This window comes from Tribolium castaneum, chromosome 4, assembly GCF_031307605.1.
Source record: "Tribolium castaneum strain GA2 chromosome 4, icTriCast1.1, whole genome shotgun sequence".
Taxonomy (NCBI): Eukaryota; Metazoa; Arthropoda; class Insecta; order Coleoptera; family Tenebrionidae; genus Tribolium; species Tribolium castaneum.
Window position 1 is genome coordinate 9930123 of NC_087397.1, and position 24731 is coordinate 9954853.

The following is a 24731-nucleotide window of genomic DNA, read 5'->3' on the forward strand; positions in this document are numbered from 1 at the left end:
AATTTGGTTCATATTGGGAGCACTGTCTACACACAACAAAATCACTAAAATTGTCACTAGAAAAAGTGTTGTGTGGGTGCTGGGTGTTGTTGTCTTGTGAACCTGTCGTTTATTTTGTGTTTATTTACTGGTTTTAAATAATAAAATTATGTTTTTTTCAACATAAACACACCTCCCCGTTGTTGCTTCATGGTGCATATGATTTTAATGAATGTAACGAAAAAACCGCAATCCAGTTGTCTCAAAGATGGGTTTCTTGAGTTCTTGGAGGTTGGGACCAATTTCTGTTTTCTTGGGTAAGTCCTACTTCCGGTTTCGTACACGTTTTGGCTTTTTATAAAAGTAGTTGATTTGTATCTTTTGTTATTTAAATTTCCTTGATACAAAAATTAGAAAGGTTTTGGAACAATAACTGTTTCTGCAATGTGAGAAGATGAGGTGAGTCACACCGATTTAGGCCTCCGTTTCTCAGAAAAATGATTAACTCGGACGAAAAGTTTATTTTTGAGAGAAATTATGGCAAGGACATGGGGAGAGTTTTATGACCCAGCTTGCCATGACAACTCAAAGTCAACTGTGATTGATCATTACCTAATTTTTCTGTATGCAGTTTATTGACAAATAAATAAATCACACATTTTTTTCATAAATTTTGTTGGTTCCATACAACAAACAACCCCAAAATTAGGCTTGGTAGGTTTGGAACAAAATTCAACAGGTGTCCAGACAGGTGTTCCACCTGTGCCTAATTATGAATTTTTTGAATTATAAACAATTCTCATATAATGATGAAGTAATGAAATCGTACTTTTTACAGACTAGGCAAATAAATATAGGGCAAAATTCAATCAAGTCGGTTTAGTCGTCATGGCTACGGTGAACTATAAGCTAGGAGACGAAACGAGATTTTCTGGACCCGAAAAAATAGTACAACATTGTAAAAATGAGGGCGTTTCGAGCGTTATATCGTCTCAGTACCAAATCGTTTTAAATTAATTTAAATCCAACCAATTCACTAATTACTTGGAAAACATCAGGAACGTTAAGCTTTGCACTCTTAACAGACAGAAAAACTAACTATTAAAATTTTTATAAGAAACATAAGAAAAAAAATTAAAATTTTAAATTTGCGGTTTGAATACAGTTGAAGATACAAGAAAAATGTGAGGAAGAAATTTGTAGAGAGGACGGGAACGCTTTATTTATCCTAACCTTTAGATATCCGTAGTCATGGCCAACTAATTTAACCGCACTAACGGCTTAAACCCAGCGATTACCGCATTACATCATTAAATGATTTTTTAGCCCCATTACATGTCCCACATGTTCGTGCTGTGATTTAGTTTGAGCATATTTTTCACGGATGAAAAAAATGTAATTTTGTATGGATCGAGTTCTGGGACTCACGATTTTATCTCTTTTATTTCCTAACAATTGTAAGATTATAAGTTTGTTAAGATAATGCATTGAAAGAATTTTAATTGCTGTTTATATTTTTTAAATTCTTGTTATGGTCACGTACCAGTTTAAAATAAAATCTACAACTTTCATAAAAAGTGTTACTTTTTCATAAATGGTGACAAATTGAAAGTCATGATTTTAAAATTTCTTGCAGCAATTTGCTGCATTTGTAGCATAAATTGCCAAAACTTGGGACCATCAAATACTCCAGAAGCTTATTTCAACGGCTCAGCTTATCTACGTTTACAAACGACTATTTCTCCAATAAAACAAACAGGTCTCAGCTTTCGGACATGCACAGGTACACACAGTTTCTCAATTTTTTCGCAAAAAATCGAAATATTAATTCAGGTGGCGGCCTATTTTCCCAACAACAAAACGACGATTTCCTCGAAGTCTCTGTTAATTCGGAGGGCGTGATATTTTTCGCAAAAACAGCCGGCAAACAATTCAATAACAAAATTTTCGGTAATTTCATCAACAATAAATGGCACGTTGTGTTCCTTTATTACGAGCAAGGGAACTTAACTCTGAGAGTCGATAACGAAAAACAGGTATTTAGAAAATCGCCACACAATTTTTTTAAATAACAAGAAATCAAATTTTAGTTGGTGGCAAATTCGAGTTACCAAACCGAACTCATCACAAACCCCGGCTTTTACAACGAGGGGGCTTCAGTCCTCCTCGTGGGCAAACAATTCAACGGTTGTCTCCTCGAAGGCCCCTCTCTTGTCTTCAACCATTCGATTATTTACAACCACAATGTTAAATTCGAGCCTTGCCCCATTCCTGAAGACTCTTGTATTCTCCAAGTGATCGATTACTGCGTCACTGAGCCTTGTATGCGTCGTGGCACGTGCCACAACAGCCCCAAAGGTTACAATTGCACGTGCCAGCCACGATACACGGGAAAAAATTGCGAGATGGATTTGGGGAATCCCTGCGAAAGAAATCCAGCGATTTGCAAGAACGGGGCCACGTGTAATGCGGACAACACGGGGGTTTACACGTGCACGTGTCCCCCAAATTTCACAGGCAAACACTGTGAACAACTAATCGTTGTGAATCAACAGTGTCAGGACAATCCGTGCCAAAATGGGGCCACGTGTGTCTCGAATGGAAATATGGAGTGTTTGTGTTTACCGGGTTTCGATGGGCCTAAGTGCGAGTTTAATATCGACGATTGTAAGGGAAATCCGTGCAAGAATGGAGGGATTTGCAGGGATGGACTGGATAATTTCACCTGTGATTGCAGTAGGACTGGATATACAGGGCGTTTTTGTCAAATTAACATCAATGAATGTGAGACGAGTCCTTGTTTGAATCATGGGACTTGTTTCGACACGTATGGAGGATTTTTGTGCCAGTGTCCGCCGGGATATGGGGGCGCATATTGTCAAAATGTAAGTCATTCGGTTTTAGTTGAAATTTTCTAAAAATACAATTTTTTCGTACATAATTTTGCAAAACTTGTAATTTTTGTCATGTATACGAAATAAAATAACAAATTATGTCTTAATTCAGTAAAACCTCTATAAATTGAACATTTACAACTTACAACTTTTTTATAATATTTTTTTATTAAAAATATAATAATTAATATGAACATTTCGCTAGGGCTTTGAATTTTTGTAGACAACCTAAATCGACCATCCTGAGAACAGGTTGTTCGGTGTTTCAAGCTGTATTGCCGAGCTTTTTTTATTTGATGGTTTCATTTTTATGCTCTTACAATGTTTTGTTTGTACATTTTTACAAAAAAAAAACACTAATTTTTTATCATTGTTAATGTATCTTTAACATTTTTGAATGAACAAATAAATGATTGTAAAAAGAGGTTTTTATGTACTATGTGTAGCATTGCAACTTATTTTTATTCTTTTTGAGTTAATAGGTAAATTTATTCACATATTAAAATAATAACATCTTTAAATAATTTTAAAATAAGGAAAAAAAAATTGGGTATGTCATATCTTACCACACTAAACTCGCCACAATTTCCCAGCACACTAACGAAAGGTTAAAGGATTCTAGGAAACCTTTATCCATTTGTATTAGTGCAAAGTTGCGTCGATTTGTTTTTCAAGTGGTTCAATTCATCAAATCGCCTCAGGCGACTAACTGAAAATCATTTTAACACACCTTGTACATACTTGTTGCTTTAAAAAATATGTATGATAAAGCCATATTGCTAGATGCTTCTGTAAAAAATTAACTCCGTATTTGTCTGCAAACGAAAAATAAAAATTATTGTAATAAAAGAAGAAAAACTTTTTGTTATTTTAGTATACACAATAATTGAAAGCAATACTTATGTGTATCGAAAATATGAACAGATGTGGTAGTCGAACAACCCTGAACTTTTTGTGTTCACACTTTCGAGATCGTACTGTATTTTTTAACATGGGAGATCTAAAAGCTTGAATAATTTATGACAGGCTTGTGGTATTTGGTGATCCGGTCAGAACTTTCGAATAATTTGATTTTACTAGTTACAGCTCTAAAAATTAAAGGAACTTTACCATTTCGAAGATGCCCCAGTAACTTAAACAATTTCCCCAAAATTGTCTCAAATCAGTACCTTAAAAATTTTCACAAGATCAAAGTTTCAATTGATGGCGTAATTAATTCTCTATCGTTTAGACTATGAATTTATTTTTTACTCGAGTAGAAATATTTATTTTTGCCTCGGTCACAAAAGTGTTTGGACTATGACTCGATGTACTTGTATTTCGGCTCGCAAGAGGTTTGATCGGATTGAAGAGGTTTAACTGTATTAAAAGACCGACATATTTGCAAAAAACGTCTACAGTGGTCACAAATGCCAATTAAATCTTCTTTATAGCAACCTTGTTGAAGAGTTTGTTAACGATTCTTAAAGAAATTAGTCATCTTTACCTTGAAATATGATAGTTTTCATCAGATAGGTGTATCATAATTTAGTAAATAACACTGATAATTATATCCACATTAAACTGTGTTTTTTATGAAATGCTGTGGTAACGTTTCTTATACAAGAGCATGGCTGTAAAAAAATTGCCCACATTTTTTGCCTTTTTCACGAAAACCGTGGTAACAATTCTGGTTATAGTTTTTTTTTATTTTTATGCCTAAACATTTAACTCGTAAACTGTTTAAGCGAATTCTACGGTTTGTTTTTTACACCAGGTTTTTAAAATTTTAAATTTGAGCAGTCAATTTTTACTTAATTATTAACAAACTTTTCATCGTAAAATATTTTAACCTGTAACATTGTGTACAGCATGTGATTTTATGCTTAGAAAACCGAATTTTGAATATTTTTGCGATTTAAAATTAATCCAGAATTTCTACAATTTCCACTTTCTTCGAAAACTAAAATAATTAATCAGTGTTTTTTTCAAAGTTGCTCCAAGAACGTTTGTTGCACTTCTCTGTGTAGAAGTGTAATATCCATTTGTATTGATTTTAAAATTTTCGTTTTTTTGCGAAATTTGATTGACTCTGTCCTATCTTTAAAAAATCAAGAAACTTATTTTTTCAAACATAAACGTTTTATTAAAAGTGCAAAAACGTTAGCGGCCCGATTTGTTAGGAAATTATTATTAACATGATAGAATGAAATAAATTAGTTAATCACTATTTTAGCAAGAATTTTCCCTTTCAGACTTTACACGCATGTTCATCACAACAATGTCTCAACGAGGGCCAATGCATTAACACCCCTGACGGTTTTAAATGCATTTGCCCAGATGGGTTTGCTGGTGAACGTTGCGAAGCTGGCGAAAGACAAATTTCCTGTGATGGAACGAAATGTCCACCATATGCCGACTGTGTAAAAGCCGGCAACAATTTTGGATGTATTTGCAAACCAGAATATCCAGGAAATTATCCGAATTGTTCCATTCCCAATATTTGTGCTAATAATCCATGCAAAAATCAAGGCATTTGCACGTCTTGGAATGGTTATTTCAATTGTTCGTGCTCACCGGGCTTCACAGGTAGGTACTCAAGCGTTAACGTTTTGTTTTTTGACATCTACAGAGTGACCAGAAGTCGCACTTTGACATTACTATTTCAATCAATCAGTAATGTTTTTGTCGAAACTGCAGCTTATAGGACACCTCTGTATTTCGTAAAATTACATAAGGAGCCTTGGATTTAATTTGGTTTTTTCTTCGTAGCCAATTATGATAAAATTTGCGAGAACATAACAAATGAATGTTGAGGTCTTAAATCGTAAATTGTATTAATTTCCATAACAACGGTCAGTGATTTCTATGGATTCGCATTCATTTGTTTCCTCTATAATTTCTATTTCTTTTAACAAATTTTGCCTTATTATGGATTGGTTGTGACTAAAACTGTGGTAGCGGTAGTTTCCTCTTTTGTACTTATTTTCTGCATGCCAAAACAGTCGAGTAGCAATTATTACAATTGACTGATCCACAGCTGGGTGACTTCACAACGCACGCGACCATAAATGGGATACGAATTGGAACGCATTTCTGGCATTAAAGTAACTTAAGCACCAGGTATTAGTTTTTTGGTTGATTTGTGTACGCATGCTTCCGGCACTCACAAGCTGAATTAACAAGCTTTTCTTTTCACTAACAAAAAAACTAACAATTGTTTTCCATCCTTTGTGTCGTTTTTTGCAAAAACTGGTCGCGTTTTTCAGGTCAACTTTGCGAAATACCTGTCGATTCGCAACCGAATTGTAACTCAAATCCTTGCCAGAATGGGGGCTCTTGTTTCGATAAACCCACCGGTGGTTTTTACTGCAATTGCACGGACCAGTGGATGGGCACTTATTGCAACGAGTCGTATGATGTTTGTAAATTGGAGCCTTGCCAGAATAACGCTACTTGTATTTCTTCGCAAAATAAGCGCGATTTCGTCTGCGAATGTTTGCCGGGCTTTGAAGGACAACATTGCGAGAGGAACATCGATGATTGTGTGGGGGTTACGTGCCCCTATGGTCAAGTGTGCTTCGATTTGGTTAATGATCACGAGTGTAGGTGTCCTCTGGGTTATAAAGGGGAGAATTGTACCATTGACGCTGACCCATGTGCCAAAAAACCGTGTATGAATGGGGCCACATGTCAGATGAACCATAACGAGAATGGGTTTGTTTGTAATTGTTTGGAGGGTTTTTCGGGGGAGAGATGCGAAACGGATATTGATGAGTGTAAAAATCAGCCGGGAATTTGCAATGAGGGGATCTGCCAGAATGAGCTTGGAGGATTTCAGTGTTATTGCAGGCCGGGGTATACAGGGGAACGATGCGATTTGGATTTTGATGAGTGTTTATCGATGCCCTGTCGGCATCAAGCCACTTGTCTTAATAAAGTTAATAATTACGAGTGCATTTGTCCCCCTGGGTATGAAGGCAAAGACTGCTCAATTAATATAAATGAGTGCGAGCCAATGCCGTGCATGAATGGCTCCACGTGCATTGATGGGATCAATAAATTTACGTGTAATTGTCAGCCGGGGCTTACGGGGAAGATTTGCGAAATTAATATCGACGATTGTGAGGTAAGCAATATTTTTTTATTAATTTAATTACGTAAAATAGAATTTTCAACTAGACATTGATAAATTACTTGCATAATACATTTATTTTTTCATAAATTTATAATTTTTATACCAACACTTTTTATCAAATTCTACGTTATATTTTAACTTTGAAAATCATTTTACTTTGTAACTAATTTTTTTCAGGTTTGGCTAAAAAAGAAAGTAAACAAAAACTGTACAACAAATAAGAAATAACAATAATTTTTTAAAATAAAATAATACACATTTTTGAATATAGATACAATACGTGAAAGTTCTAATAATCTAATGATCTAATAAACTAAGACTTGGGAGATTCTGAAATCGCTCTATTGCGAATGTATTTTTTGCAAAAAATAATTCCAGATATGCTGTGGAGGATAGATAGGACTTTGTAGCAGAGATTATTTCGAAAATGTTGTCAATCTTGACTTTTAATTTTTACTAAAAAAATTGACTTTAATCAGTTTACTTCAATACCGATGATAAAAGATAGGTAAATTTGACAGGTATTAAAGTTACTATTTAAGACAATTTGTTGATGAAATGTTCAAAACATCGAGGACCAGCACTGGACGACAAAACGAATTTCAAAATCTATAAACTTTTTTGCACTCCAAAAATTTAATGCTTCAATTATTGCAAACAATCCCAGCTCTTTTGAATCACCTGTTTTAATAAATTAATTAATACATGTGATTGAAAAGTATGTTGCAAAGTTAGCCATTTTCGATAACTAAATTTATGAAAAAATTATTTGTGTCAAAAATTTGACCCAAAAACTTTAAGGACCTATACAGGGTGAATATGCCAAAAGTATTTTTTACTATATCGCAAAAACTATTAGTTGTTTCAAAACTATGTTACCAAATTATTTTTTTAAATAAGGTTGATGAACGTGTAAATTAGTTATTAATTATTAGATCTCTCATTGAAACTATAAATTACATTAGCTATTATAACTAATAAATTATAACTAATTTTGTGAGAAAATGCGACGTTGGCGTTTACATTGTTTTGAAACAGCTAATAATAACAGAAATCAGCGTTTGCTTGTAAATAATAATTATTATTGTTTCTCCAAGCATACGAATTTTTTCTACGTTTCCTCCATATGGGCATTTCATAAAGAAATGCTTATTAATTCTTGACTAAAAGAATTCATGAAAAACTAAAAGTCTTTGAGCAAAACGGTTTGTTCCAGCGGATTCTACGATTCATTTTATCATTAAAAAACATTATTCTATGACTAATTGTTTTCAAGAACATTGTTCATTTATGTAAAAATTGGAAAAAAAATTATTGGAGATTTGGCGATTTTCTCGACGCCAAACGATTGCACGGATTATTTTACATAGGTTAACATCAAAATAGTTCCACTTCCTTAAATTTGCCGTTCTGCCCTTTTATAGAGAAATACTTAATTTTTCACTAGAAAAAGTCATTAAAAAACTAAAAGTCTTAGAGCAAAATGGTTTGTTCCAATGAATTCTACGGTTCATTTTACGTGTTGTACTAGTTTTTCACAAAATTAATTTTTACTTAAAATTATTTTACTACAATAATTTATAAAAAAAGTCCCAAAACAAAACGCTTTGTCTTTAGTAAAATGTGAAGTTTATCGTTTAAAAAAAACATCGTCCTCCGACTAATAGTTTTCGAGAACATTTCTCATAGTATACATAATTAAAATTAATTAGTATTAATGTCAATAAAATATGAAAATATTGGTTAATCGAATTTTTATGATTCGTAGTGTCACCTGTTCTAAAACAACGATGCTTAAATATTTTGAGTAAACAATCTTATTACTCGTAAAATTCTTGCAAACCACACGCAAACCTTTATGATTTTGTGTATGGCACAAAAATTAGGAGTATTTGAATTTTTGATTCATTAATTAATTTTTGGGGCTACTGGAATTTTTTACTGATTTTTTGTACAAAAAAACATTTACCTAAGCCTCGCTAGTTCTAAAATAACGTAATTTTTGCTGCGACTTAATAATATTAAGTAATTAATTAATTTTAGTTATCTGTAAAGAAACTGTAGACAAATTCTAAAAAACTTTATAGGCAAAGAGAAAAACGTTGGCTATTTAACAGCAAACTTAACGCCGAATTCTGTACAATTTTTGAGATATACATTGCAAAAATATATTTTTATTAAACTCACCTTGTACCTCATGAAATATACAAAAACTATTAAAGTTACTCAAAAAGAGTAAACAAAAAAATTGAGTATTACGTTTTCGACAAAAAAGTTATTTACGGCGTATTTTTCTTTTATTTTGCTCTAAAGGAGTATGATTTAATCTTCGGTTTCCAGAACGACTTATCGTTGGATAAATTTTATTAGTCAATTTATTATTTTTATTTATTTTTCCAAAACCTCATCGATTTGTCACCGCCTCATGAGTGAATTTTAATTGCTAGCCAATTACTCGTTTTATTCTGCACTGTCCTGAAGATTAAAATTAATTTTTAAGGGAAACATGAAAAAATAAAACAAAAATTAGAATTTTGTGCTTGTTTTCATCTTTTTAACGCTAAAAATACGATGAAGATAAAAAAAGCATTAAGAAAGAAAGTGTAAATTAAATTTTCCTCAAAAGGGACTTCAATTTCACCGATTTAGGCCCTAAAGACATTCAAAGATGCAAGCGAGCAAGAGAAGTAATTTGACATAAACATTAAATACAGAGATCGTTTTTGTACGAAGCTTACAATTTTGTTTAATACACATTTTTCGTGTTTTCTTATAAATTTTGTGGACCATATCTGTACAACCTCACATTTTTTTAATTATAGTCATCTCCATGTCTGAACGGCGCCGAATGCATCGACGGCCTCAACAGCTACACCTGCAACTGCACCGACACCGGCTACACCGGCACCCACTGCGAGACAAACATCAACGATTGCATAGGCGACCCTTGCGAAAACGGCGCTTCCTGCGAGGACAAAGTCAAGGACTACGATTGCCACTGCTATGCCGGTTATTCTGGCAAAAACTGCGAAATCGACATCAACGAATGCGACAGCAATCCGTGCAAACACAACGGCACATGTTACGAACACTCGAACCAAACCCTCTACCAACTCTCTGACCAAACCCTCCCCGAAATTTTCTCGGCGGAATTTAGCTACGACAAAGCCGCCGGTTACGAATGCCTGTGCGTTGACGGCGTCACAGGCGAAAATTGCGAAATCGACATCAACGAATGCGAAAGCAATCCGTGCTTTGAAGGCACTTGTGTGGATAAAATCGGGGGGTTTGCCTGCACGTGTGATGAGGGTTTCGAGGGCGAGAGGTGCGATATAGACATCAATGAATGCGAACGGTTCAAACCGTGCGTTTACGGGAAATGTTGGGATAGGAGAGCGTCGTATTATTGCGAATGTGACGCGAATTACGGCGGGAAAAACTGTTCGGTTGGATTAACAGGCTGTGATACCAACCCGTGTTTGAACTCCGGGACGTGCAAACCGTATTTAATCGACGAAAACATCCACAGGTTCAATTGTTCGTGCCCTCATGGCTATTACGGACAAGTTTGCGAAAAAATCACCACGATGTCGCTATCGGGGAAGTCCCTAATTATTGTAAACACGTCACGGGAGGAAGGCTATGACATCCAGTTCCGTTTCAAGACAACACTGGGCGATGGATTATTGGCTTTGGGCAAAGGCTTGACTTATTACATTCTTGAATTATCCCGAGGGCGCCTAAACTTGCACTCAAGCCTGTTGAATAAGTGGGAGGGTGTTTTCATCGGATCGAACTTAAACGACAGTCAATGGCAACGCGTTTTCGTTGCGATTAACTCAACTCATCTTGTTTTATCAGCGAACGACGAACAAACAATTTATCCGATCAGTTTTAACGAAATATCAAATGGCACCACCTATACCAGTTTCCCCTTGACATACATTGGGGGGATCCCAAGCAATTTGAAAAAACTCACCCATGGTAAAACCTACTTGGTTGGTTGTACCGAAGACGTGCTCATCAACGGCGAATGGATTTTGCCACCAAGCTCAAGCCCACACACAAATCCCGCGTTCACTTTTCAAGAAGTGGAGCCAAGTTGTAAGAGACAGCCGCAGTGTAATCCGAACCCGTGTCATTCAGGGGGGCACTGTACCGATCTCTGGGTCAATTTTAAGTGTACTTGTGGACGGCCCTACTTGGGGGACACTTGCCAATACAGTACGGAATTTATTTCGAGTCTGACGCAAATTTTACGATTTGGTTTTAGATTATACAGCTGCGACTTTTGGTTATGAAAATATAACCGATTCTTTGGTTACGGTTTACGTGGACAGTGCTGCAAGACGGGCTGTTCGTACCATAGTCGATATTAGCATGTTTATAAGGACGAGGCAACCAAAAGGACAGATTTTTTATCTAGGGTCCTTGCCAAGGACTATGAATCCGTCGGAGGAGACGTACATTGCAGCACAGTTGGAAGGGGGCGAATTGTTGGTCAGGATACAGTTTAATGGTACTCCAGAGGCTTATACTGTAGGCGGTGTGAAGTTGGATAATGGATACGACCATTTAATTGAGGTTGGTTTTTTATTTTTGTGCTTTCAAAATTCAATTTCAGTATTCTCAATTTAAAACCCTTGTTTTCATATTTTTGCTAGTTTTGGTTATTTTGATAAGTTTATAAATAGTAATGTCCTAATGAAAATTATTCTACTAGAATAAAAAAATAGACTTCATCTTTTTTTTAAGTTTTTCGAATAAACGCCAGAGGCGGATTAAATTCCTTTCAGAAAAAAAGAATTTTTGAGAAAAAAAACAGTCAAAAAATTTATAACAAACAATATGTACGAATAGTTAATAACAAAAATAAACGTTTTAAGAAAAATGAAATTAATAAAAGAAATTAAAATAAATTGAGTGCAAAAAAGCGTCTATTTAAATTTTCTTCTTGACTTCTTTTTAACATATTCATAAATAATTACACAGTTACTTGTTGTGGAGTTGACTGATAATAGTAACATTTATGTCTGATTTAGTTTTATTATTTTACACTTAATTTATGTAGTATACCAAGTTGTTTCATCAATCATCTCGTCGGATTTTAGAGATTTCGCTTAGTGGATTTTTTTTATTCTATTAAAATTTTGAATTTTTATAATTTTACTTATTTTTTTATTGAATTTGTCAGTCATTTACTCAAAATAACACTTTCAAAATCTAGACGAAATTAACTCAGAGCAGGTGAATTAATTTTATTCACAGTTCATCGTCTGCTGTTAGTTTAATTTGAGTATGATTTAAATAATTAATGGGATAGCAGACAAGGTGCAGTTTGTTTTGTTGTTTTTTTATTACCACCAACTTTTTTTGGGTTTTTTCTAATTATTTATTGCCTTGAAGAAGTCCCAAAAAGTGGCGAAACGTTTGTAGTAGTAAATAAATCAACAAAATAAACTGCACCTGGTCTGCTATCCCAATAAAAATTAATTAAATGATACTCAACTCAAATTAAAGGTTAATTTATTGTAGTTATAAAAAATGTTGGCCCTGTCGTCTCTTTCTTATTGATACCGTGGTTCAGTTTTGTCCATCATATTATTAAATAATTTTATCATGTATTTTAACACTGGAATTTTTTTTTTCAATGAATGTATTTGAAGACTACAGGGAAAAAACAAGAAATGTCATTTTATCAAAAATTTGAATTAATAATCTGGTTGGAAAAATTTAAAACTATTAACTGCTGTGTTCATTCAAAGGAAAAACTGAGAAAATTAGTTATGCAAGATTTTTGAATAGCAATAATATTTCGTGGAAATTATTGAAACATAAAAGTTAGTGCTAAAAACAAAAAATAAGTTGAACCAAAAAAACTTGCTTTTTTCAGAATTTTCTTATTTAAGTAGATATACAGGGGATTCCAAGTTTTACTTAGATCTAAAAATACATACATCCTACTTTTTTGGCTAAGAACAATTTGAATGAAAATACGCTTCCATTTAATAATTTTTAACCAAACTTTTACTATTTTTAAAATGAGAGCTCTGAAATGAAATCTTAATGTTTTATTAGAATTAGTCTTCGAAACCTACTTAACTGAGGATATCAAAGAAATTTTGTCTAGTGGTGAATTTTGAATCATAATGCTTCAAGTATTTAGGATTTGCATGGATTTTTCCACAAAAATGCCATTTATTAGTTTAAATTGTTAGCTTATTTGAATTTTTTATGTATACAATCTACCCGAGTATGACTTATAGGCACATAAAATTTGAACAATAAAGTCTCAAAAATAAACTTTAATATAAAAATAAAAATATAAAAATAACTACATGAGAAGATCTAATCACAGGTTCAAATTATCTTTAACCAGAGTGTTGTTTTCTCAGAGCTGTTGTAAGATGTTATATACTTAGTTGATCAAATAAAGTTAAAGATTCATTTACTCAAAATCTACCAAATTTTCCACTACCAACATTATATAGATTAAATTCATAATTCTTCTTTTAAAAACAGAAGGATTTTATTTTTTACGTGAAAGCGATTGGAATAATTTTGAAATTATTTTTCCCAAATTTGTTTTTCACGTTTCGCTGCTCTGCAGTATAAATTCAACATCAAATTGAAGTGTGTTAAAAGTTTAGTTTTTACGCAATTAGAAGTTTTTTTTTGCGGAAAAATTTGCGCTTAATACACCTGTGATAAGTGCACGATTTTAGTGTCCTTTTTTTCGTAGGTCATCAGAAACGTCACTTTAGTGCAAGTAAAACTAAATGGAACTGAATATTTCCGCAAGACAATTTCAGCAACGGGTACCCTCGATGCTCAAGTCCTCTTTCTCGGGGGACCCCCACAAACCCGACCGGTGCGCCAAGCCAACGACAACTTAGTCAAAATCGATACAATTTCCCCAACTTCTTCAGCCGTAATAGCAACTCCTTTAAGCAACGTCCACTTCAAGGGAATCATCCAAGACGTTCAAATAAGCAACGGATCGTCGGTCATGATCGTCGAATTCTTCCCTCTGAACGTGAAAGACTTAGACATCCCGAAATCGTTCGGTGAAGTTCGATTTGACGAAACTTCGGTCCTTGAAGGCGTCCGATCTGATAACTCCTGCCGAATAAATCCGTGTTTACACAACGGTGTGTGCGAAAACACGTGGAATGATTACAGATGTATCTGTACGCGGGGTTTTAAGGGGAAAGATTGCTCGGATTTGGAGTTTTGTGAAATTGAAAGGTGTCCCAAAGAATCAGTTTGCAAAAATCTCGAAGACGGATCTGAATGTGTCGCTAATGCGACTTTTGATGGTAAAACACCACCACTTAAATACCGGCTAGTGACTTGGCCCAATTCGACCAAAATCGTGTCTTATGATACTTTAGAAGTGACCTATCGGACGAGGTCATGGGGGACCATTTTTTTCGCGAAACATGAAAACGACTTTTTTGCCATTTTTATTTATCATAATGAGGTTGTGGTGGAATGGTCTATTAACAAAATGGGGGATAGTAAACGGTTCAGGAAGGATTATTTCGAGGGGCAGTGGTTGACCATCTACTTCGAATACAAAAATTCAATTCTGAAAGGAGGTTTCAAAGACATGGTCATGGACGAAGCGCCTAATATGAAAGTTGCCAACTTTGATATTGAGGGTTTTACACGGATTTTAACTTTTGGTGATATTTACGTCGCGGGAAGCGATGAAGTCACACTTGATTATCAAAATATTATCAATAGTTCAAATGATAATATGACTGGGTATATCCCCTACAGTGATACCACCACAACACCATCGACCACAAGTAATTCAGTTGAAGAAAATGACTTCTTTTCTGATGTTTCGTTGTTCAAAGTGGACCAAAACAAGTCAACTGACTTTTTTAAGGTTGGTTTAGTCAAGGTTTGATTTTTTATTTATCCAATTTTTTTAATATTAAGAATTGTAATTTTAATTCTACATTCTTTCAGGGATGTATTAACGAGATTAGGATCGGCGGTATTTTGCTGCCGTTTTTCCCATCGAATGAACTTTTCCAAAAATATCACTATTTCGAGCTTTACTCCGAAAACCGTCCCCAAATTGGTTGCATTCTCTGCCACCCGATCGACTGTTACAATCAAGGAGTGTGTGCCAACCCTCTGGAATTTTACAAATGTAACTGTCCGGCCGGTTTTGCAGCCGACGATTGTTCGATAGACATCAATGAATGTGAGAAAAACGAGTGTCAGAACAATGCCACTTGTATAGATCTTGTCGCTGAATACGAGTGCAAGTGCGAACCAGGATTTGAGGGCGAACAGTAAGTGTCTATTTATGAGCCCTAACAAACATTGTTTTATTATTGAAAAATGCAGAAAGTTAGAACTTAAAACAAATATTTTTTTTAAGGTTGCATGTTATAAATGTTATAAAACCTAAACAGCTGGCAAGTTAATGTCGCAAAAATTCAGGATGAAACTGGCGCATATTTTTTCAGTTTGATTTTTTTGTGATTTCTCAAATGGCTTTTCATTTTGTGCGAGAGATTCGATGACATTTAGGTCTGGAGTTTAAAGAACACTGATATTGCCACCAATTCGTTTTTTACTTGTTTTTGCGGTGTTACGTGCTGTTGTAATACTAATAAGCTATCTCGTAAGATTTCTTGATATTTTTTGTGCGTTATAAAAAAATTATGATTTCTCAAACCTCTTACAGACATGTATCGCCAAATAAACACAATTTTATGAATACATTTATAATCTTTTACAGAGACGTCGAATTTTGATTGAAACTAAAAATAACTTTTTTCCAATCTTTATCTGTCCATTTAAATTTTGTCTTTTATTTTTTGTTTTTCCGTCAGAAATGGTCTAAATAAAAATAATTAACTTTTTTTTTAAGCAGGTTTGGAAACAAGTCTCGGCCTTCCTGTACTTTTTCCTTTAAAATTAACTTTTCCAGTTTCAGGATAATTTTTTATAATATGACTTACCGTAAACTTAAACATGTCCAAATTATGTGCAAATTCTCGGATACAGATTTTTCTTGGTAGTATTTTTATTCAATCATAATTTCACTTATTTCTAACGTTTATGTAAACTAACTACAAACACACGACCAAAACTCAAAATTTCAGCTTATAAACATGTTATAAATTTTAAGCAAGATCAAATTTAACTGTCAAAAATTAAGTAACCTTTTTCCAAAGTACAAATAAAAAATATAAATAAAAAAATTATGCATTTTGTTAGAACATTTTGTTTTAAATTAATCATGAGATGTACAGACTAAACTAAAAGTAATGTATAAAATTCACAAATTACTACATTTTGACGCCATGGCGACATTTATGACGTTTGTGATTTTTTCAAATCCAATGATTTTAGCACAACTGGTCGACGTCTTCTGTCAATGTGAAACGATGTTAGGTTTTTGCAAATGACCATTGACATTTTTGAGTAAGGAATTGTCTAAAATAATCAAATGATTTCAACAAAAGTGCTTCATAAAACGTTGTTTTTAGACCAAAAATAAAGCGATTTCGGGCTTTTTACAGCGAGTTTTGAAATTTTTGGACAAGGAATGGTGTAAAATCAACTGATTTCAAAAAGTTGTTGTTTAATTCACCGTTTTGAGCCAATTTGAATCGATTAAAATTTTAATAAAAAGTAAAAATTTCATAAAATATTAAGTCATACGAAAAAGGCTTTATTTTTTGTGTTCTTGCCTTTAAAAAAATAGCACGGAAACGCTTAGTAGGTCATCTAAAAGCAAAAAATAAACAACAAATAATCAGCACTTGACAAATAACAATTGTGATACACGTTTAGTTTTTTTTTTGCCCGGTAAGAAGATTGAGAGAAATGTATGATCCAGATTCTAGATAATAACATTGCAATAATACAAGATAATTTGTAAAAATAGTTCTTAAGCAATAAAGTTAGTTTAAATAAAGAAAAAACACAAATAATGAAATTGCCCTTAAGGGAATTAAAAGATAGACATAACATCAAACTTTTAGGAATCTACTTAGACCAAAAAATGACACATAAAGCACACATCTTATATCTGGAAAGAAAAATATCAAAGTACGTTTATTTGTTACGAAGGTTAAAAGAAATTACATTGAGAAAACTATTATTACTATTTAATATGGTTATAGATTTTCTTCTTTTTTTAGTTATTTAAAAAAATATTTAAAAGAATAATTGAGAATATATTAGCTGGTGTAAAACTATAAAAACACCAATTATTCATGCACTTCAAGAAAATAATAACTAATGTAATTTATACAAAGACCAATGAGAGATCTAATCATTAATAACTATTTTACATTTTTATGAATCTTATTTAAAAAAATTATTTGGTAAAATGCGACGTTGGCGCAGCTAATACTATCAAAAACAGTAAACAAAAATGATTACTCAAAAACCATAACACTATAACTGTTGCTATGGTTTTAAAGGTAGCATTTTAGACAATCAAACTGACCTCTTCGAAGATTTAAAAAAAATGAGCCTAAACAAAGATATGGATTTTATGAGTGACTTTTACACAAGTAAATTTGTCTTTTTATAGCAAAAATTACCTGTGGTAATAACTTCATCTTTTACACCAATTCAAAATACATTATTGATTTTTTATGACTCTAGCAATGGTTTTTACATGTTTATTAATATGTTTGTCGGAACATTTAGTTGTCACGGTTTCACAAATTCATTATTCTATACAAGATATTAATTTTAACTTTTCCTATTCAAACCTGGCAGGATCAAAATACAATCGAGATTTTTTCTGATTACTTCTTCCTTCTCTTTATGGGAAAAATTTAATAATTTTGCCATTTCAGTTGTGAAACCGACATCGATGAATGTGCAAGTAACCCGTGCCGCCATGGGGGCACCTGTAACGACGCCATCGGAACATTCAAATGCGAATGCCCCGAAGGCTTCGCCGGCAAACAATGCGAAGCCCCTATACTCATAACTTGCGACAATAAACCATGCAAAGAGGGCGCCACTTGCAAAACGGGTCCAAGTAAACCCAACTCACTTTTACTCATACCCATGACTCATTTATCAATTTTTAGACGAAATCACCGGTAACAACTTCACTTGTATTTGCACCCCAGGCATGGAGGGCCCCCTTTGTGACACCCCCTTCTGTTACCAACAACCTTGCATAAACAACGGTACGTGTGTCACTGAGACCGAAGTACCGTTCTGTAATTGCACAGTTCGGGGTTTCGAGGGCAAATTCTGCGAAATAAACATCGACGATTGTGATATTCCGACTGGAAATCCGTGCCAACACGGCGGCATTTGCAACGACCAAGTAAACAAATACGAATGCGATTGTAATGGGACAGGCTGGGGTGGCCTACTATGCGAAAACGACATCAATGAGTGTGTACAAATGCCCGAGCCGTGTGGTGTTGGCGGAAAATGCGAAAACTTCGAAGGGGGCTATAATTGCGTCTGCGATGATAAGTCAAAGTGTGGGCATTCGTGTCTTTTGGACAACCCCTGTGATTCCCAGCCTTGTGTTCATGGGGATTGTACTCCTGCATGCACCGACAAGGCCGACTATATTTGCAAATGTAGGGAGGAGTACACCGGGAAAAATTGCAGTGATTATAAAGTAGCAGCGAGTCAAATGGACCATATTAACATTTTGTATATCATTATCCCGATTGTTTTGATTTTGAGTGTAGGTATCGCGATTGGGTTGGCAGTACTTGTTAATGTGGCTCGGAGTAAAAGGGCAACGAGGGGAACGTATAGTCCAAGTGCCCAGGAATTTTGTAATCCCAGAGTTGAGTTGGACCATGTTTTGAAACCTCCACCCGAGGAAAGGCTTATTTAATTGTTTTTTGTTAATTTTGACGGCATTCGAATCAGTAGGTTTAGTATTTATTGTAGATACTCATTTGTTCGGTTTTTACGCAAAGTAATGTAACATAGTACTTAATCTTTTTATTAATGATAGTATTATTTAAAACAGTGCGCTGTTAACGGCAATAATCAATTTCAAGCCGTCCATTGTAGTATTGTGATAATGGTAGGACAAAAGTGTAATTATTAAGAAAAATGTAGACCAAAGTGTGTATATATTTTTTTATCTATATAGATTTTCTACGTTTTATTTGGTGTAATTTATGAAGTGATGCAAGTCGGATTTGTACTTAATGCTCTGTAACGTTTAAATAAAATTCCAACACTTTTTATAACAGTTTTTCATTCAAACTCAACGGTTAATACGTTTGTCGCCAATAGATGGCACGAGAATGCAGATCCTATGATCCTTATACGAAATTCATTTTTTCTACTTTGGTTTCGTAATGAGGTCATTACGATACGCGATTTGCGTGTCGTAATATCCAACGGAGTGCTATAATTATTACACTAAAAACCAGGGTAATTTAGTTGGATAATGTTGACAACTTAATTTTTTGACAATTATCTGAGAGAACTGTCAGTGTCAATCGGTACCTGTTTCAAGTGCATAATTTAATCAAATTGATCAAATACGGACCGTTAGAGGCTTTTGTACCAGCCCTGATATGTGGCCTTTTCGAACACCTTTTGAGTAATGTACAAACGTAACTTCAAAAGCCAGTGCAAGTAAGTAATTTGAGATCTCATAATCCTTAGGCCAATTTTCAAACCACGTATTTGCCACAAAGCCCGTATTTGTTAAGGGATACATTGCAAAACGTCTTGGACACTTTCAGAATACATTTGTACGAGTAAACTAATGTCGCTCCAAATTATTAATTTCATTTCACTGTCTGCGCACAAATGCAGTCAACTGCAACAAAATTCTCTAAATTTCGAAATGTTTTTTTTTAGTACAAAAAGTGTAAAATACAAAGAGAAAAAAAAGTAGAAAAAAAATCATAATAACGTAACCTATTTTTGAAAGCCTCAGTTCGCGGTAAATGACGTAACTTACAATGCAAAAATTTTCAAGTTGATGCGTTTTTGTTTAATATTATAAAAGTGATCGGAGTTTAATTTAACATTTCTCAGGGGCCGCCTTAACCTAGTCTAGCTGTCATATTTGAAATTTTATATACCTGTCCTTTGTTATACTCCTAAGCGCAATTTCGCCTTAGACTTACGTGTCCTGCCCCACAAATATCTTATCTGACTCTTCTGGTATTATTTTCTCGAAAAATTGGCTTGAACATTCCATTTGTTACGCCACTGTCCCGGAACATTCAGGAAACTTCAGTCACGTGTACCAATCAGAAACGGCCAACAAAAGAAACTTTAACCAATCGCGATCCAGAACTTTCAAAAACCAACCAATCAGACGTTCCCACGACAAATTCTAGATTTATATTCGGCGTGTCAAAGAATTCCAGTCAGTTTTTGCAGTTAAAGAGGAGAATAGCGTGTGTAAAGTTTATCGTGTTGAGAAAGTGCAAGAGTTTTGTATTTTTGTAATAATTAATTGGTAAGTAATTAAAGAAAATCAATAATTCGGGACGGGGTTGGAAGCCCGGTCGATATTTATTGAAATATCCTCGAGTGATGGATGCAGCAGTGTCATGCCGGTTCAAATCAATTAATTGACGGGGAAAGACAGCAAATTCTCACTTTAAATTCGTGGTAGAGTAATTTTATTTGGAAATAATTTGGTAGTGACCACCTACGTGTCTTAAATTACAACGAAAGTTCAACCCAGACAATGTACAGTTATCTGCATGTGGCACTTGCCACATTGACTGTTGGATAACAGTAAATCGGTTCCAGTCGCTACAATTCTTTCTTTTTTGCAGACAGAACGCAAGAAATCAAAAGAAATGAAGCTGCATTTGGCGTTGGGGGCACTGTGCCTCGTCCTGTCCGTATGGGCAAAAGATGACAAAAAGGAGAAGGAAGACGTGGGAACAGTCATTGGGATTGATTTAGGGACAACGTATTCGTGGTATGTTGAGGATTTTTTTCTTATTTTAACTCATATCTTGGGTATGGTATCGAGTAAAAGTTGGTTGTAACAATTGACACGTATGAGATAACTGTTGAGATAAACATATCTTTTAAATGTTTTATTAATTGTATAATTATAATTAGGTATAGAATGAAGGTTTCTAAGTTGAAGTGATTAAGAGTGTCTAAATTAAACGTGGTCCCTTATCAGTTATCTGTCAAATTTTCCAGTTTTGATTAAAAAAGAGAGTGGGACATTTTCACTGCCATTCTTAATTTTCTTATGCTTACACATGAAGATAATTATTATAATGTTTTTTTGTATAGTAAACTCTGTTTTTTCTTTAAAACAACTATCAAAGTGTTTTGACTCACTAGTTATTTGATGGTTGTTGACTCATTTTTCCTGTAGGGAAACGGGTCGTAAACATAACTTTACACACCTGTACGATGCAACCAACAATACATATTAACGCACTTGAAATGCACTCACATTTGTTTATAGCAAGTCCCATCGCATGAAATAAAAAACAATGAAAATAAAACAATGTGCCATTAAATTAGTTGAAAATAATTATAAATTTAAAGTAAATTTTTGTAAAAAGAAAGTACTGCACTAACCCTTTAATCTAAATTGTTAAATTTTCCAGAAATTTCTCTTAAAAAACTTGCTAATTAAACAAAAAATAAAATTTTCAGTTTTTAGATAACGAAAAAAACATTAATTTTCTGATTTCTCTACACTTTTAGTAGCGAATAGGCCAAGTCTCCACCAGAAAATCTATAGATAACTCAGGTTGTAAAAATCTGTTAGTCGCTTAAAATAGTCAGTTGAATGAAACCCACAACAAATAAATTGATTTTTCGTGTAATTTGGATAGATTTTCATAGAAATTTTGCAAAAAATATGTTATGCAGAGCTAGATTAGGTAGATATTTGACGATGACAACAATATCAAGAACCAACAACCTTTTTTTTATGTTTCATACCAAGATTTTATACTCTGTATTTATTATTGTAATTACTTAATGTTCTGATTTTGAATTTGTTGAAATTGGTCATCTTATTTAAGATTGACAATTTTTCAAGATCATAAAATTGCGAACTTGCTCTAGAAATCTGAATCTGTATTTTAAATTCATTATTTTGAGTTTTATACTGAACGAAGAATTAGGTAATTAATTAATTAGACTTGTGGTTTGATTAGGTTCTAAATAATAAGTTAATAATAAGTTCCAGTTTTACAAATGGATGTGTTATAAAAATTATAACTCGAATTTGTTAAGAAGCTATACTTCTAAGTTCTTTCTTCTTGTAGAAAGAAAGGTATTTTGTATTTAAGTTTTTGTCGACATTTACGTGTGGTAAAGATGTAATTATGTATTTTTAAAATCGATCTGATTACTATTATTATAGTCACATTAATCGTCTAATTGTGGAGCGTTTTCATGTTGAGTTGTTGAGTTCTACGTTTTTACTAGTTTGAGCTTTAAAAATGACTAGTCTCCAGTTGTACCTAGTAGTGTCAATAAGAAATAAAGCTTCACTTAAATTTCGAACACATTTCGTTTGAAAAATTGAAAAAAACAAATTAGTATTTCCAACCACGCTATCAGTGACTTGAAATTGAGTTTTAATCGAATTTTCGTCCGCAGTGTCGGCGTGTACAAAAACGGTCGCGTGGAAATCATCGCCAACGACCAAGGTAACAGAATCACCCCCTCGTATGTGGCCTTCACCGCCGACGGCGAGCGTCTCATCGGCGACGCCGCCAAGAATCAACTCACCACCAACCCCGAAAACACAATTTTCGACGCCAAGCGTCTGATTGGACGTGACTGGAGCGAGCAAAGTGTCCAAAACGATATTAAATTCTTCCCGTTTAAAGTCATCGAAAAGAATTCAAAACCACACATTGCCGTTGAAACCAGTCAAGGAAACAAAGTTTTCGCGCCTGAGGAGATCTCAGCCATGGTTTTGGGCAAAATGAAAGAAACAGCTGAGGCTTACTTGGGCAAGAAGGTCACCCATGCTGTGGTAACGGTGCCTGCTTACTTCAACGATGCTCAAAGACAGGCCACGAAAGATGCTGGGACTATTGCCGGGTTGGTTGTTATGAGGATTATTAATGAACCAACTGCTGCGGCAATTGCCTACGGTTTGGATAAGAAAGACGGGGAGAAGAATGTTTTGGTGTTTGATTTGGGTGGTGGTACTTTTGATGTCTCGCTCCTGACCATTGATAATGGGGTGTTTGAGGTCGTGGCGACCAATGGTGATACCCATCTGGGTGGTGAAGATTTCGATCAGAGAGTTATGGACCACTTCATTAAATTGTACAAGAAGAAGAAGGGTAAAGATATCAGGAAGGACAACCGTGCGGTGCAAAAATTGAGACGTGAAGTTGAAAAAGCGAAACGTGCTTTGTCTTCAGCCCATCAAGTTAGGATCGAAATTGAATCGTTCTTCGAAGGTGACGACTTTTCTGAAACTTTAACAAGGGCCAAGTTTGAGGAATTGAACATGGACTTGTTCAGATCTACTATGAAACCGGTCCAAAAGGTTCTGGAAGACGCTGATATGAATAAAAAAGACGTTGATGAAATTGTTCTTGTTGGTGGTTCAACTCGTATCCCGAAAGTGCAACAATTGGTTAAGGAATTTTTCGGTGGTAAGGAACCCTCTCGTGGGATTAACCCTGACGAAGCTGTTGCTTACGGAGCGGCTGTCCAAGCTGGTGTTCTCTCCGGTGAACAAGACACTGATGCTATTGTCCTCCTTGATGTTAATCCTTTGACCATGGGTATTGAAACTGTAGGAGGAGTCATGACAAAATTAATCCCACGTAACACCGTAATCCCTACGAAAAAATCCCAAGTCTTTTCGACCGCTTCTGACAACCAACACACCGTCACGATCCAAGTCTATGAAGGTGAACGTCCTATGACCAAGGACAATCACTTGCTGGGCAAATTCGACTTGACTGGAATCCCTCCAGCACCACGTGGTGTCCCTCAGATCGAAGTCACTTTCGAGATCGACGCCAATGGTATTTTGCAAGTTTCGGCCGAAGATAAAGGAACCGGAAATCGGGAAAAGATTGTTATTACGAATGACCAGAACCGATTGACTCCTGAAGACATCGATCGTATGATTAGAGACGCGGAGAAGTTCGCTGATGATGACAAGAAATTGAAGGAACGAGTTGAAGCAAGGAACGAATTGGAGAGCTACGCCTATTCGTTGAAGAACCAACTGAATGATAAAGACAAGTTGGGGTCGAAGGTCTCAAGTGACGAGAAAACGAAGATGGAAGAAGCGATCGATGAGAAGATCAAATGGTTGGAGGATAATCAAGACACGGAAGCTGAAGAGTACAAAAAACAGAAGAAGGAATTGGAGGATGTTGTGCAACCAATCATTGCGAAGTTGTATCAGGGAGCTGGTGGGGCACCTCCACCAACCAGCGAAGACGACGATGATCTTAAAGATGAGCTGTGAGGTGCAAGCAAGACTGAATTTAATTACATTTTCTAGCCCAATAGGTGTGGATGAGTGTGGATTGCGTGCGGTTTGAATAATTCGGGTCTTGATTTCAAATTTCCCAGTTTTTTGTATTAAGTAGTAAATCTTTTATATTCAATTTTTATGTGCGTACGTACTGGTAACTTATTTATTTTTTCCACGATCAAATATGAGCGTACGAGTGTAGATTGTACACTTGTATTTGACTTGTTACGTTGTAAATTTTTCAAATAAACTCGTGAAAAATTACTGGTGTCTTATTGATGGTGAAGTAATAAAAAAT

General features: G+C 34.6%; 2 protein-coding genes across 3 annotated transcripts; both read left to right on the plus strand.

Annotated features, from left to right (window-relative positions):
• The first annotated feature begins 32 nt into the window (after window positions 1–32).
• Window positions 33–19214, plus strand: crb (crumbs). The gene is made up of 12 exons (XM_965547.4): window positions 33–296; window positions 1616–1762; window positions 1813–2015; window positions 2070–2864; window positions 5108–5441; window positions 6122–6981; window positions 9813–11214; window positions 11264–11574; window positions 13733–14887; window positions 14971–15302; window positions 17835–18022; window positions 18075–19214. Exons 1-12 carry the CDS (start codon window positions 248–250, stop codon window positions 18848–18850), a joined length of 6552 nt encoding a protein of 2183 aa, XP_970640.2. The 5' UTR covers window positions 33–247; the 3' UTR covers window positions 18851–19214.
• A 275-nt stretch (window positions 19215–19489) lies between these two features.
• Window positions 19490–24697, plus strand: Hsc70-3 (Heat shock protein 70 cognate 3). 2 transcript variants are annotated; one of them, XM_015982882.2, is made up of 3 exons: window positions 19490–19608; window positions 20772–20920; window positions 22579–24697. In XM_015982882.2, the coding sequence occupies exons 2-3, from the start codon at window positions 20796–20798 to the stop codon at window positions 24422–24424; spliced, it is 1971 nt and encodes a 656-aa protein (XP_015838368.1). In that variant the 5' UTR covers window positions 19490–19608; window positions 20772–20795; the 3' UTR covers window positions 24425–24697. The 2 variants fall into 2 exon arrangements, with proteins under 2 accessions (XP_015838368.1, XP_008200986.2); XM_008202764.3 differs by lacking the exon at window positions 19490–19608 and adding an exon at window positions 20286–20446.
• The last annotated feature ends 34 nt before the right edge of the window (window positions 24698–24731 follow it).

Coding starts and splice junctions, on each gene's coding strand:
- crb (XM_965547.4), top strand. CDS start 248: ATGGGTTTCTTGAGTTCTTGGAGGTTGGGACCAATTTCTGTTTTCTTG. Junction 297..1,615: donor ACCAATTTCTGTTTTCTTGG/GTAAGTCCTACT, acceptor AATTTCTTGCAG/CAATTTGCTGCATTTGTAGC. Junction 6,982..9,812: donor TTAATATCGACGATTGTGAG/GTAAGCAATATT, acceptor TTTTAATTATAG/TCATCTCCATGTCTGAACGG.
- Hsc70-3 (XM_015982882.2), top strand. CDS start 20,796: ATGAAGCTGCATTTGGCGTTGGGGGCACTGTGCCTCGTCCTGTCCGTA. Junction 20,921..22,578: donor TTAGGGACAACGTATTCGTG/GTATGTTGAGGA, acceptor TTTCGTCCGCAG/TGTCGGCGTGTACAAAAACG.